This window comes from Arvicanthis niloticus, chromosome 3, assembly GCF_011762505.2.
Source record: "Arvicanthis niloticus isolate mArvNil1 chromosome 3, mArvNil1.pat.X, whole genome shotgun sequence".
In the NCBI taxonomy this organism is placed as follows: Eukaryota; Metazoa; Chordata; class Mammalia; order Rodentia; family Muridae; genus Arvicanthis; species Arvicanthis niloticus.
In genome coordinates, this window is record NC_047660.1 from 136,667,841 (window position 1) to 136,683,477 (window position 15,637).

The 15,637-nt window shown below is 42.8% G+C and overlaps 1 protein-coding gene across 2 annotated transcripts; it reads left to right on the top strand.

The window, feature by feature from the left end:
* Positions 1 to 4,247: 4,247 nt before the first annotated feature.
* Mettl21c (methyltransferase 21C, AARS1 lysine) lies at positions 4,248 to 15,085 on the top strand. Of its 2 annotated transcripts, XM_034499121.2 has the most exons (5): positions 4,248 to 4,316; positions 6,540 to 6,630; positions 9,764 to 9,915; positions 12,947 to 13,064; positions 13,529 to 15,085. In XM_034499121.2, exons 2-5 carry the CDS (start codon positions 6,549 to 6,551, stop codon positions 13,921 to 13,923), a joined length of 747 nt encoding a protein of 248 aa, XP_034355012.1. In that variant the 5' UTR covers positions 4,248 to 4,316; positions 6,540 to 6,548; the 3' UTR covers positions 13,924 to 15,085. The 2 variants fall into 2 exon arrangements, with proteins under 2 accessions (XP_034355012.1, XP_076788083.1); XM_076931968.1 differs by lacking the exon at positions 4,248 to 4,316 and having other exon boundaries at positions 6,462 to 6,630.
* Positions 15,086 to 15,637: the final 552 nt, after the last annotated feature.

Consider the following 15,637-nt stretch of genomic DNA (forward strand, 5'->3'; position numbering starts at 1 on the left):
AGCAACCCATGATCATGGATCAGAAGAATTTGTACTGTGAAAATAACCATCCCACCAAAAACAATCTACAGATCCAAAGCAACATCAGTTAAAAATCCCAATGCTATTTTTTTTTTATAGAAATGGAAAGAATAATCTTAAAAATTATATGGAAATGAAAAAGACCCAGGTTAGCTTAAAAAAAAAAATCTTGAGCAAAGACTGTACTTTTTTGTTGATGTGATAAAATACGTCAACAAAAGGCAACTGCATACAAAAGCTGCTGGAACTGTGGTCCATGGAGGCCAGGCTCCACCTAGACCTGGTGACAGAAGCTGGAAGTTCATCCAAGTGGGAAATGGTCAGGTGTATCACACCAACAACCCTACTCTCAGTACTGTTTTTGTATTAGTGGCAGATCACTCATATGGTAATAATTTTTCACCTTTTTTACTGTGTCAACTACACTTTACAAATGAAATGCTTTCATCTGAATCACTGTCTCTGTGTTTGCTTCTTGGGCTGCTGGACACTTGGAAGACACAGCACACAACTGTTCATGTGCTAACTGCTCTGTAAATGCCAACCCATCTCTATTTCATACATGAGGACACTAAAGGGTAGAGGAGGTAGGATGCCAAGCTTACCCAGAAAGTAGATGGCCTTTTACTTGTAGATGGCCAGATAGTTGTTCTAGGTGCTTCCCTGTTGTGAGATTTTGAGCCACGTCCTGGATTCCAGGTACTCGATGCTAATAGCAGCCCTGCCCACTGATGTGACAACTAAGCCTCTACAAATTCTTCACGTGTCCTCTGTTGGAGGGGAGGATGGATTCTTATGAGCACCAGGGGTGACAGAGGCAGGTTAGGTTAGAAAAGCAAATAGAAATCATGTTTGTGCTAAGGAAGAGATTCAAGTGACAGTGCCTATCCGTCGTGTCTAAGCCTGACGCTTCAGTATCTTCTCACTCTAGATCTGGCCCCCTTTCCATTGTGTAGGGCTTCCCATCAACAGCTGTTCTGAGCAGTGCTTGTTAGAAACTTCTTTCCTGTTGAGCCCAAAGCCAACTCAGGGATCTTACTTCATCAGTGTGCCTCGCAGAGTCCTAATCCTTCATGGGTTGGCCCTTGAAACAGTGTGTCCCTCTCATCTGAGATCGTGGACCCCTGGCACTTCAAGGTTCATGAACAAAAATAGCAACTACACCTGCCTGGAGGTTAGTAGATTATTCTCGGTTGGAAAATTCAAGCCTCCCGGCTCCTTTCCAAGCCTCTAAGCAAGACTTACCAGGGATTTTAAAGCTTCTACAGATCGCTGACATACTTTCCAATGGTCTCGTGTTTAAGAAACTCTGATCTAAGTCATTTGAGATCCAGGAAACAGTTGTGATTTACTTCTTAAAGCACCTATGTTACACATTCATTTTCATTGAATTCTAGGTGGATGGAGGGAGGGAACTTGATGGGAGAATGGATGGGGAGGAGATCAGGTGCCGAGAGGAGGGGTGAGAGAGGGTGGGAGACAGAAGATATAAATCAGTGCGGGGGGGGGGCATCTCCAGGACTAGCTGGAGACCTGGAACTGGGGAGGCTCCCAAGAACCTATGGGGATGACCTTAGCTAAGACCCCTACCAGCTGGGGATTTGGAGACTCAAGTGGCCACCTCCTGTATCCAGGCAAAACTTCCAGTGGAGGGAGGGGGACACCAACCCACCCACAAAACCTTCAACTCAAAATCTGTCTTGCCTACAAGATGTGCGGGGATGGGGCTGGAGAGATGGCTCTGTGGTTAAGAGCACTAGCTGCTCATCCAAAGGTCCTGAGTTCAATTCCCAGCAACCACATATAATGTGGCTCACAACCATCTATAATGGAATCCGATGCCCTCTTCAGGTGTGTCTGAAGACAGCTACAATGTACTCACATACATAAAATAAATAAATCTTTTTTAAAAAGGTGTGCAGGGATAAAAATGGAGCAGAGATGGAAGGAAAAGTCAACCAATGACTAGCCCACCTTGAGACTCATCCCATGGGAAAGAACTAAACCCCAACACTATTAATGATACTGTTATGCTTGCAGGCAGGAGCCTAGCATAACTGTCTCCCGAGAGGCTTCATCTAGGAAATGATAGAAACAGAGGCAGAAACCTACAGCATGTGATGTAGACCTACAGAAAAACATCAGGTGGAGCTTAGGAAGTGGTAGAGAAGAGAGTGGAATAAGATTGAATACAATGGAGGTATCAAGGACACAAGGCCTAAAGAGTCAACTAACTTGGGCCCATGGGGCTCACAGACTGAACTACCAACCAGCGAGCATGCATGGGCTGGACCCATTCCTTACACATTTGTACTACATGCACAGCTTGGTCTTCATGTGGATCCCTTAACAACTGGAGTGTGTGGGGGAGTTGTCTCTGACTCTGTTGCCTGCCTCTGAATTCCCGTCCTCTAGCTGGACCGCCTGGTCAGGCCTCAGTAAGAAAAGATGAGTTTAGTCTTGCTACAACCTGATGTCTAAGGGCAGGATGGTGCCCAAGCAGAGCTTCCCCTTCTTTGAGGAGAAGGAAAGAGGATAGCAGGGGGACTGGAAGAAGAGCGGGGGGGGGGGGGGGACCTGTGATCAGGATGTAAAATTAATTAATTAGTTACTTAATTAAAAAGAAGTTCCAGAGGCTTTCAAAAAGATTATTACAAACAAATCCTAAAAGACAAACTCTCATCCAGTTGTTTTTCTATAGTTTTATAAAAAAAATAAACAAAAATAGTAAACAATCCCACTTTTTAATGAAGTTTTAAATTTTTACACAAAAAAGTATACAAAAATGACAATACAAAAATAAAATACTAGTTAAGTTGATCTTTTCTTATATTAGGATTAATTTTCCTATAATTCCCTTTTCATGTTGACACTTTTAGAATGATTCTGTTTTATTATATGTACATTCTGTAGCATGTGCACTGCAGTCAGTCTGAAAGTTTGCACGCTAGGCAAGCGCTCTAACACTGAGCAACACGTCTAACCTTTCACTTTTATTTTGAAATACAGTGCCCTAAATTACTCGGGCTGGCCTCTAACTTTTGATCCTCCTTCTTTCAACCAGATTACAGTTGTGCGACACCAAGTAATCTATTTTCCAAAATTTCCCATATCTTTTAAACCAAATTGTGATCATGTTGATATTGTTTTCATGGAGACGAAGGAAACTGGTATAAATCAGTATTAGAACCAACAGCACAGCCAGAAAACTGGCATTTGGAGGAAAAGGACTTCCAACTGATAGGGTCGGGAAAATATCAAAGCGTCTTGTCCTCTCAAGTTACAAGAAAGAAGATCCAGCATGCATGGAATCTTAGAAATGAGTCAAGGACCCCAAGTTCAGAGAATGTGACAAAGCACAAGAATGATGGTTACAGCAGAACAAGCACTAAGGGTGGACAGAGAAGTGAACGCTGGATTTTATGTATACTCAAGTTAATCACTTTTACTCTGGATACTTCATTAAGTCCCATCGGCCTGCAGATTTAATTTTCATGACCTGGATTCTATTTTAAGAGTTATGGAGCTTCCTCCCTGGGCTTTTTTGTGAGCTTCTCTCCATAGCTTTTTTCCAGGAGTCTTTCTAAAGTTCTCTTTCCTCTGACCCAACACCCTACATACAGGTTTAAATCTGTAACTTCCATCCCTTCTTATGGGTAGATGTTCTCTCTTCCTGGAAACTACTTTCCTTTATTCTGGGCAGTGGCTCCTGATGTTCTTGGCTGCTAGGCTCAGCATCTTGGGCAATGCCCTGGGCAGGCATGCCTCTCAAACCACAGGAGTGCTTGCAGGTCGGTGTGAAACACCAACCACCCAGGCTATACTTCCTGTTTGTTTTTAATTAAATTTCTTTTAGGTTAGCTACAAAGTACTGGGTTTCATTATGGGATTTTCATACGTATGTGTTACACTCTGATCCCATTCATTCCCTCCCCAACTGACCTCCCATTTCTTTCTAGAACTGAAACAGAAATTTCCACTTTACCCTGCCCCCAGCCACAGGGTACCAGTAACTAGAGAGCTAATCTCTATTTAGACATTATGAATATTTGGGGGACATTCCATTATTCCATTTCAGGTTGGAGCAGGAGAGAGGTGGGGGAGGGAGGAAGAGGGAGAGGGAGAGGTGTCAGTCTAGTAATGTGTCTGTGAAACCTCTGGGTAATGCTACCATAAATAACTTGAACTCCAACTGGCTGGCTTTTGGTCATAAAGAGCTCATCATTTCAAGTATGGACCTATATAAAAAACCACTGGGTACTTGAGGCCACAAACTGCGATCTCTGCTTCATAAGGTAAAGGCATGTTTAAAGTGATTGTCTGAAAAGGTTTTGAGGGGTTTGAAGGCAATAACCAGGAGTTGCTTGAAGAAAGATCAAATTCCTTAATAGTAAATACTAATATATGTCAAACTAATATAACACCCAGATAACAGTAATTGTACTAGATTGATTTTTCAGTACACAAGCTGTCTTTGAGGAAAAATTGTTGATATCAACAACAGTGGTGGGAGGGGTCATTTGATTTCTCAAGAACTGTCACCTAGTCCTTATCTGAAACATGTTCTCCCTCCCTTGCATGTGAAATAAGTGTCTTAGATTACATTTGTGGCATCCCATGGTGACAGACAGGCACTTTATTCCAGGGTTATATTGCATGCTTATTCCATAACCTGGAGGTGGTTATCCAGTGAGTAAGTCCACTCCATAGCCCTGGAAGTAGTCATATTGAATGTCCACTCTGTTGCCCTGGAGGTGGGAACAGTGGGGACTGCATGTGTGAAGGCCTTGCTGGATTATAGCTCTCAGTCCTCCAACCTCATGTGGTAAGTGTCACAATTAGTAGCATTTTCAAAGCAGATTCTGCATAACAGAGCAAACATTCTAACACAGCTTCTCATCACAGCAAGGATAGTTTCTGAACCTTACAATAATGTTTGCTACTTTTTAAAGGTAGAACCATTAACTTCCTGCGGGCATTAAAAAGCTGGAAAATTAAAAGCTAAGAAAGTATGTGCAAGAGGCAAGATACTCCTGCGAGGCACATGGGTGGAACACTCTGGGGTAGCTTGGAAGGCTGGAAAGTTGAGGTCATTACTTGATGGCTTGAGTGCTTGAGCTGATTAAAAGGCCCCACCACACCCATCCACTGCAATCTAGTTTCTTAGACACTCCCTTCGACAGAGTTGCCAGGGGCAAGCAGCCACGTCACACCCACCACCGTCTCATTTGACATGCACAGGCACTCCCGGGTCCCACATCCTCTGCACACATGGAGCTACACAGGCTTCATGGCTAGAGTGCCTCTGGCATTTCCTGCTTATTCATAGGCCGAAGTGATTGGAATTAAACAAGTTCTCAAGTAGTGCTTTAGGCGGGGTGCCCTCAGGAGCTCAAACAGTAGAATGGGGTGGCTCTAGAGCATGGCAATAAACTCAGTAACGTAAATGCAGATGACAAAATAAGCTTGTTAGAAAGATTAAAGATGTCAATGTATAGTATGGACTTAATACACACCAAGTACAGGACTCATTTAAGGAAAGCCATGGTGGCATAGGCAGCCCCCAGGGCAAAGTGTGGGCCGCAGCTTTATGTCCACCACTGGCTCGTCACTCATCAAGTTCACCTTTATCTGGGATTCTCTTCCCTGACCCTCCTCTGAACTGTTGATCATTAGCTTGGTGCAAGCCCAGTGGGCTACCACTCAGCTACCACTCCGCTTTAATTTTGAGACAGGGCCTCTTATACCGCCAGGGCTGCCCTTGAACTTGACTCATCTGCCTCAGCCTCCTAGACAGGTGGATAGTGACGGGGTTGAGATTTTGATGGCAGTGAGTGGATACACCCTTCTAGTGCTGGTTACTTCTAATTTATCTCACTAACCTTCTAATGGCAGTATCTGCTTCTATACTCTGCTTTTATACTCAGCAAATACCAAGCACCCTGAATCTCCCAAGATAAACAGGCCTGTGGCTTCTGTGCCTATTAGTGGTCTCTGGCCAGCTCTCTTGTTGCAAATCAGTCTTCTTGTAGGTGAGCAAGGGGATTAAGGACTCCAAGTACTGAGAGTGGGGAGCCAGATCAGTCTCCTAGCTAGAGCTGCTTCAACACAGTCTCAGAGTCTGACCCAAGCTGGGTTTCTTACCCATGATTCATTAAACTACAATCCACAAGTGCCCCAGTGGCACCCAATGTTGGGCAGACTTGCTTCACTGAAATTGTCTTCCACAAGTTACTTGAAATAGCTGTAAGCCCAGAACTGAATGATGAGCCACAGTCCTAGGCTGTGACAAGGGGCAGCAGCACCTGCTCTCAGGTGCCCTTGATTGCATTTCTCCTTGATCCCAGGAGCTGCATCTCACTCTGTAAAACAGGTCCTTGGGTGGCTGCCTTATTCAGCCCGAGGAAGCAAGCTGCTAAGAGATTTTGTTTGTTTGACTCAGCAAATGACAGAGCGATAAGCAGTACTCCCAGGAACCTTGCAAGGCTGAGTCTGAAATGTCTTTTCCTTCTCAACAGGCTCTGGTTATGGATCAGCTTCCCCACACAGCCCAGCAGCCCCTATGCTCAGGGACTCCACAGGAGGATGGTTTTGCAGGACCCCCAGTAGGTAAGTCCTTACAGCATTTCCCGGCCACAAGAATACGTGTTTCTTTTAAACTCTAGGATTTTTAAAAACTATAAATAGAGAAGAGCAGGAGACAAAACCAATTACCTTCTGGTTTTCACTGTTATCACTTCCACAATGTTTTATCATGTGTGCAGGTCTAAGAGTACAATACATTTGAAACAACAACTTTTAAAATCAACAAAAGGGAATTTAGATTTGTTTTTGCTTCTCACTCAGATATATTCCTGGCATCTTTTTCTCACAGTGGTTCCCTGTTGGAGTATTTCCTTAGAGCCATGTAGAAGTTTAGAACTACGTCTAGGGACAGATTCAGAAGCAAATAAATAATAGACATAACCAAGGATGTCCTGAGAACCATTTAAGAAAACTGTTTACAGTGGTAAAAAAAAAAAAAAAAAAAAGTTTCACCTCTGCTAAAGAGGGTGTTAACTTATTTTTTCATATTGTTTTCATGAAATGTAACTGTTTCTAAAATTCTGATCTATTTACTAGTAATAAATGAAACTAAAGTGTAATACAGATATTTTTCTCTTTATGGACCTTCAGAGGGCTTACATAAAACTATTTATATGCTTGTGTTTAACATTTTATTACATTTATTTATGTCCTGCTGCGCATGTCCTGGCATACACGTAGCAGGCAGAGACAACATGCCAGAGTTAGTTCTCTCCTTCTACCATGAGGATTCAGTCCTCGGGCTGGGAAGCAAGCACTTTTAACTGCTAGGCTATCACATGCATCCAATGCCTATTTTTATTTTTAATACATTTTTAATTATGTGTGTTCAAGTATGTGCATGCCACAGTATGTGTGTAGAGGTCGGAGAAAAATTTGTAGCAATCGATTTTAAAAATAATGTTAATTGATTGAAGAAAGGGACAGTAGTGCACACCAGTATTCCCAATACAGGAGAGGCTGAGACAGGGGAATCAAGAAATCAAGACCCACTTGTTTTACATATCTCAAAATAAGTAAATGAATAACAATAATGAATAATATTGATAGGGATAGTGTAACTGCCAAACTTCATATTTGTTTACTTACAAAATCAGCCCACCAACTTATCTGCAGCACAGAGAAAACTGTTGCCACATGGTGGTCCTTGGGAGAAAAGGAGACAGGTATATACTGGGTGTGGTAGAGTTAGAGGAATCTGATGGGCCTGGCATGCAGGAGACAGCCTATTCTGGCTGTGAATTTCATGAACTTTGTATCTGGTTGTTACTTGTGGTCAAGAAACATTTGATGTTATGTAACTAACAATTAGATAGATTAAAGACCAAGTTAACTACAACTACCCAAATCTCAGGCTGGAGGGATCCTTCAGTGGTTAAGGGCACGGTTACTGGGCCAGAGGAAGAGTTGATTCCTAGTACCCACAGGTGGCTCATAGCCATCTTAACTCCAGTTCCAGATCTGGTATCTTCTTAAGGCCTCTGCAGACACTGTACCATAGACTGTGACCACATGGCACACAGACATACCTGAATACTTGTAGGCAAGATACCCAGACATGAAAATAAATTTTAAAAAGTACTCAAACCTCACCTTTAGTCATCTTACACACCTCACTGTGATATATGCTTTCCATGTTACTTCCATTTTCTCTGTTGCTGGGACACACACCACTCATGGCGAGTATGTTTATACAAGGTCCTTGTAAATACTTGTGAATCAGTGTCTCTTCTTCCTCGTGGAACCTGGGAGTAAAACATTCTCCATTGTGTTCCTTGCTATCTGTCTGAACTAGATTCAGTATCAGCTCACAGCCCCATGGTTCTAGGATCTCATCAGTCGTTCATAAAGATGGGGCTTATCTGTGAGGCCACCGTGAAGGCTGTGGCTCTGGGCCCTACAGCTTTAGTGGAGAGAGTGACACAATGACTGCACTGGCTCTTGACGAGCTATTGAAGATCAGCTGTTGGGTCAGTACAGAAGTTTCTTTCTTTTGAGTGATGTAAATCAGAACTGCCTGCTTGTTAACAACCATGATACCATCAAAGGAACCAAAGCTTCCCTAATCTATAAATGACTCAATCACCCTTACTATTGGTAAGAACCTGTTCCTAGTATGTCCCACACTGATACCATCTTAAAATGCAACAAACTTCTAGGAAATAAAAATGAAAACATATATAGACACATAAACAATGAGCCCCAGTTTATTTTTAAAATTCTGTGCAACAGTCAATGTCACCTGAAGTCACTGTAGGGCCTCCCCTGAAGGAAGATACAAGTGTGTAGGATTCTTTCCACACGCACCTCCTTCCTTCTCTACCTCCAGTGGCTGTTCTGAAAGACAGCAAATGTTCATTGATTGCTCTCCCATCTCTTTTCTAGAGGCCAGATTCTACTCTGTCAAAATCTAGTCACATCCCAGGATATAAAGACAAGGCCATACATGACCCTTCTGCTCCACGCCAGAATCCCCATTGTTGGTGCCACTTTAGTTCTTAGCCAATAGTAGATCCTGTGCTCTGCATCCTCGGCCTCCTTCCTGACACTTCACCTCACTGATCTCTTAAACAGTGGAAAACATGAAGATTTACGACTGCACGACACTAGCCCTGGAGGGGGCTCTCTTCCTGTTTTAAGACATGTGAGAACTGCTACCATGGGTTATGGGGTTCAAGGAGTATTTAAAGCAGTTGTAACTTAACACCTGGAGTTTAGTTAGCAGCCTCCCTGGGCTTGGAAAGCTGGTTCAACTGTGGGTAGGTTAGGCCTTTTGAGGGGTAGTTGTGGATTTAAGAGATCATACTCCTGCCAGTATGTGGGAATGCCATCTCACCCCAAGATCCAAAAATAGCCATATGCATGTTTGTCTAGCTCTTCTGTGTTCAGAAAGCGCACTCGGCCCACTTTGTAGACAACCAGATAACATTACTTCCTCTTGGTGGCAAGAAAATGGGGATGGGGCTTCACCTCTTCTGTCCTCTCCTAAGGAAAGACCAGGGGCATACTTTGTCATTTTGTCACATGTGAATTTCATGTCCCTATCCCCCTATGTAATTCAGTTTTATGTTCTGTGTACAGTGTCATAGCTCCCGTTGGAGAAACTGTTTCATCTATTACCATCTTACTGAGGCCATCTGATTTTTCTGCTTCACAGAGTCTGACAGGATACAATCATCTCTTCCTAGCATCCAGAAATTTGTTCTTACAGACTATGCCAGCTACACACAAGAGCATTATCAGTTCGCAGGCAAGAAGATCATCATTCAAGAATCCATTGAGAACTATGGCACAGTGGTGTGGCCAGGGGTGAGGATTGCTACATTGTGGTCCAGCTTTCTTGGAGATCATTTTGTACATCTGCGTTGCCTACAACAACTGGCCATGTGTCTTCTTACCTCTGTGCTTTCGCAACTAATGAATAACTGCCTAGTTCCCCAGGAACTTGGGCTCTTCAGACATACAGCATTTCTTCCAGCAGCACTGGCTTTGAAGTAAACGCCTTCTCTCCCACTCCTCCTGCTCCCTGCCTATCCCCTCCCTTCCTTCTTGTCACGATAGGCAAGTGATGATTCATCACACACACCCCTAGCCCTAATCAATATTCATTGAAATATTTTCAACTGACATAAGTAGAATACACTGGAAATGAGATGTAAAACTGATACAACTATATGAAAAAAATTTAAAAATTTATAGTTTAGAATTTGCAACAGGCACTTTTGGGCTCCTCCTCCTTCTCAGGCATCCAATAATTTCAGACTCTTTCACATGGACGACAACAACATATACTTCAGAAGAAACAGCCAGGAGTCACTTCTCTACCTTTTGCCTTCCCATGCTTGTAAGGATGGTACTGAAACAGACAAAATTCTGTATTTTCAGGTTGTGTGATCATGGGCAGTCACTGTTCATTTATCTTGTATCCATATTTAAAATGTGAACTACTGGTAACAATTGGTTGCTGACATGATTGTGAAGATTAATGAGGCATTACTCCTAGGCCCACATGAGCTGTAGTGATTGGTGCAACACTGTCCCTACCTCACAGCTGAGAATAGCAGAACTCAGTAAAGGTTCATAGGTTTGGTAAACCCCAACTCTTGAATGGTCTGAGGCCCAGTACTACCAATTTCTCCAACGCAAGGCTGTCCACATTAGAAAGGATAGGGCAAAAATCTGCAGATGTTTGGGAGTTATGAGATCTTCAAATATTTTGATTGATGACTGGGTAGGGAAAGGAGGTGACTGTTTCTTAAAATTAATGATACATATACATGGTAAAGGGACTCTAAACTAGAAAGCCATGATGGTGGCACCGTGGAACACTGAACAGTCATGAAGAGGGTCCCATTGGACTCTCCAGGTGGTCTTGGAAACTGTTAGTAGGTGGGAGAAAAGCCAGGGCTTCAGGTCTGGGTGCTCTTTTAGTAATTTATACATAAGTGTGGTTTCCGTCCAGCAATGGTCTTTTGCCTAACCAGAAGTTTGAAAACACCAAGCCTATTACACCAGGCAAACACGTAACTATAGTGCTGGTAAGACATTAGAAAAATTAAGGCCTCAGCCTGTCCTGTACCAAATGGGCCTGCCTTGGGATTTGTTTCAGACAGCTGCACAAAGTCAATGTATGATTTCTGGTACATCTGTCCATGGAGAGAATTACTTCAGAGTTTGCTTTGAGGGATAGAGTAGGGGAACTGAAATGTCAAAATGACATTCCAGATGGCACTTATTGGAGGGCAGGGTGTTCTCAGAGCTCAGAGGGAGGCTGGCTTCAGTCATCTTCACAAGATTGCTCACTATGTTCTCTGAAACACTGCAGGCGACACTCAATATTGAAGGTCCACACAAGAACTTTCTCCTGGCCAACCAATCCCCACTCCCTTGCTTTGGTGCTGTCTGACATCTGCTATTCTCACCCGGCATGCCACATGCATCTTCCCTCAGCTGGTTCACCTCTCTCTGCACCAGGAAGGCAGTACTGACTTCCAAGTGACCTCTATCCTACCCAGTCCCACCTGGATGCCTCATTTATGCTACTAAACACAGCGCAGTAATCTGTAACTGGTTGGTTCACACTAAAGTACCTTGACAGCATAGATAGCTGCTATTACCCTTGAAGATATCTGTTCAACAAGAACACAGGCTGCAGTGGGGTAGGGTTACTGTGCTATTCATTCACCCTACACCCTGCAATGGTGAGAGCAGGGGTTCAGGAATTCCCTGGCCAGCAACTTCCTGCCTAGCCCAAATAAAAAGTGGAGTGCAGACTGATTTTCATCTCCATTTCCTCAGTGAAACCCTGGTCTGTGTATACATGGGTTTGTTACTCTTGCGAATACTTATCCTTTTAGTCTTTCCCAGGGCATTGCTCATATTTCATTTGCACATGTATATATGTGTGCACCCCCACCCCCCACCCCCAACACCAAACACTGCTTTGGCAGCAAGGTCCTGGCTGTCCTGGGGCTCACTATGTAGCTGAAGTTGGCCTTGAACTCAGGGATCCTCCTCCCTTTCCCTCCCAAGTGCTGGGAATAAAGGTGTGTGCCACCATGCCCAGCTGACATAAATAACATTTTTATGAATCAATGAAATGTTATATCTCATTATAGAAAAGTTATGGAAGGTAGAAACAAAGAATAAAAAGAACATTTAGTATCATGAATAAAAACTAACTTGCTCATTCATATTGTAGTCCAGACTGATATCATCAGGGCTGATCTAGACACGTAGACCTACAGAAGCTAAGGGTCTGGATCTTTAACAAACTACTCTCAACACTTTGACAAGTACTATTTTGACAATGTTTGTCACACAAGAGGATGAAGGGGAGAGGGAGAGGAAGTGGGGGAGGAACCCAACCTGGTCAGCTGTCCAATGTAACAAACCTAATTAATCTATAGTTTCATAAAAGAGATGGGAGAAAAGTGTTCAAATTTATATAACTTACATGAAGCACTTAGAGGCTCAACATGAAAAAGCTGGCAGGATTTGCTATTGTTCATTACATATTCCTGACTTCAGACTGGAACTGATTCTCCAGGTCTTTAGGTAGAATTATAACCTTCATGGCAGAGATGGGCATTACATTAAGTTTTTCTTTCTATTTTGTTTGTTTTTGGACCAGGGGGAAGAATCACATAGTAGCTCAGGCTCGCTCAAGTTCATACAGGTCTGAGCCACTGTATCTGGCTATACTGGTTTCTATAGAACACTTGTTAAACTTAAAATATTTAGGATTATGCTTCAATGTTCAACTACAAGCAACAATGGTTTGCTCCTGGTTTCTAACAATCCAATTTTAAAGAGAAAAACTGTTGTTAATGTCTTTTAGGCTACAGCTCTGTGTCAATATTTAGAAGACCATACTGAGGAATTAAATCTCCAAGATGCTAAAATACTTGAAATTGGTGCTGGACCAGGCCTTGTTTCCATTGTGTCCAGTCTTTTAGGTTTGTTTTTTCTTGTTCTCACTTAAAAAAAAATTCTTCTGTGACAATTCTGATTTCTTAGTACTGACAGGGTGTGGCTTGGCCACAATTTTATTGAATTGATTTTAAATGTCACTTGACAAGCATCACTGGTTATTCAAATAGTCTTCAAGTAGTTAATTTACCTAGTTTTCAAGCATGGAAGTTGAGAGTCCAAAGGTATGAAACTGAATCCCTCTGACATGAGTGGGGGTGGAGGTTTAAGTTGGGGTGCTACTGACATCAAATGTGGTGCCAATCATCCTATGTCTACAATCATCAGGACTATACGAGGAAGCTTTCTAGTTTAAATTTCATCAGCTTTCTCAGCATATATACCAACAGAGGCAGGGTCAGACATGTGGATGTCTCTTGTCTATCTCTTAGTAAAGGAAATTGTGGCCACCCATATCTCGAGGCAGCATAACCATTTCTTTTTCTTATAGGTGCTCAAGTCACAGCAACAGACCTGCCCGATGTTCTAGGAAATCTTCAATACAATATTTTTAAAAACACACTAGAATGCACAGCTCATCTACCTGAAGTGAAAGAACTGGTATGGGGGGAAGACCTGGAGCAGAGATTCCCCAAGTCAACCTTTTATTATGATTATGTCCTGGCTTCTGATGTTGTTTACCACCACTACTTCCTAGATAAGCTGCTCGCTACCATGGTGTACCTTTCCCAGCCAGGCACTGTGGTGCTTTGGGCAAACAAATTCAGATTTAGTGCTGATTATGAATTTCTAGGTAAGTTCAAACAAGCTTTTGATACCACTCTCTTGGCTGAACATTCAGAGTCATCAGTCAAGCTGTTTAAAGGAATTCGAAAATGGGACTGAAATATAGAGCCTTTGAAACAATCAGTGTCTTGTGAAGCTATTAGAAGGAACACTATACCATACCAGTATGGCTAGAATAAATGCAATTCAATATACAACTTTCTAAAATGATAAGATTATGTGGTGCCAGTCTGAGTATCTACAGAAAGTAAACAGATACACGAAAGTAGCCTTGCTGACTTCTCAATGTATTAAGCTCTTATTTAAGAGCCTATACAAAGAAGTAAATGAACAAGTGGGTTCCTCCTTGTTTCTGTTCTAGTACCTGGATTTTATATGTGCCAATATGCTTGTCATAATTACTAACACTGAGCTTGACAGGGTCTCACTGTGTAGCCCACTGCAGCTTTGAGATATGCACCTGTGTTAGGGGTTATATTTAGAAAATGCCACGGCACGGGCTGGCTATCTAATTGGCAAGGCAGCTCTGCTTAGCTCTGGCTGCCATGTTCCACAGTAGAAGTGGCCAGAAACCATGTGTGCCACAACCAGACCACGAGATGTCAGTGTGGGGGATGGCTCTGCCAATCCACCACGCTGCATCCACAAAGCTCGGCTAAACCCCAGACAATATCTGCCATGCTTGCAGTACCCGGTAGAATGAAGAGTCTTAATGCTTAAAAATTATCCAATAGATTTATATATTTGGAACTGCTCAAATAACAAGATGCCCACACAATTAGAATTGTTACCCAATATCTAAGCTTTGGATGTAAGTTGCTACCCAGGACTGCTTTGGACCCATCCATCTTCCTTTATGGTCAATAGCCTCCTTCTTCACCTTTCTTTCCTCTCTCCCCTCTCCTTCCTCTTTCCTTCTCCCAGCTCCACCTCCTCTTTTACTGCCCAATCACTGTGCTCTACTTCGAATACAATGTAGAATAATAAATGTCCTGCTACATACCTGCCTGATTACAGCCCTGCACCACAGTAATTGCTTACTGTAGCTAGAACATTTATATAGACTGTAGCAGGGAGAGGGTAATTCTGACTAAAGGTGGAAAACATGGGAATTGATGGAATAAGAAAACAGATGTCATAAGAACCTCCCTTGAGGTGTCCACAAAATGGTTTAGCAGTTAAGATCAACTGGTATGCAATCATGGTGACTAGAGTTCAGATCTCAATACCCACATAACAACTTGGTATGCAGCAAACAACTCTTGTGGGGTTTTTTTTGTTTGTTTTTTTTTTTTACGAGACAGGGTTTCTCTGTGTAGCCCTGGCTGTCCTGGAACTCAGAAATCCGCCTGTCTCTGCCTCCCAAGTGCCGGGATTAAAGGCGTGCGCCACCACCGCCTGGCATAGCAAACAACTCTTTACAGCTCTGAGAGATCTAATGGTCTCTTCTGTATTCTGAGTACCATACGTGTGTGTGTGTCTGTGTGTGTGCACGTACACACACACACACACACACACACACACACACACACACACACAGCTGAGCACAGCAGCACACTCATGAAATCCCAGTGCTGGGAAGGCAGAGACAGGAGAATTCCTGGTGCTTGGTGACAGCCAGTCCTATTTTAATTGGTAAGCGTCAAGTTCAGACACTTGTCTGTCTCAAAAAGGTAGGTAGATAGTGATTAAGGAAGACACTCAGTGTGGACCTCTAGCTCCACACACATGTATATACATAAACATGTACACTACTCCCATGCATTATCACAATTGTAAAGCAAAGCTTGAGAAAGAGAAACACAATTCTGAC

Excerpts from the sequence above, each read along its gene's own strand:
- Mettl21c (XM_076931968.1), top strand. The coding sequence starts at position 6,519 with ATGTCTTTTCCTTCTCAACAGGCTCTGGTTATGGATCAGCTTCCCCAC. Across the intron at positions 6,631-9,763 it reads TTTTGCAGGACCCCCAGTAG|AGTCTGACAGGATACAATCA; the intron begins GTAAGTCCTTAC and ends TCTGCTTCACAG. Across the intron at positions 13,065-13,528 it reads CATTGTGTCCAGTCTTTTAG|GTGCTCAAGTCACAGCAACA; the intron begins GTTTGTTTTTTC and ends TTTTTCTTATAG.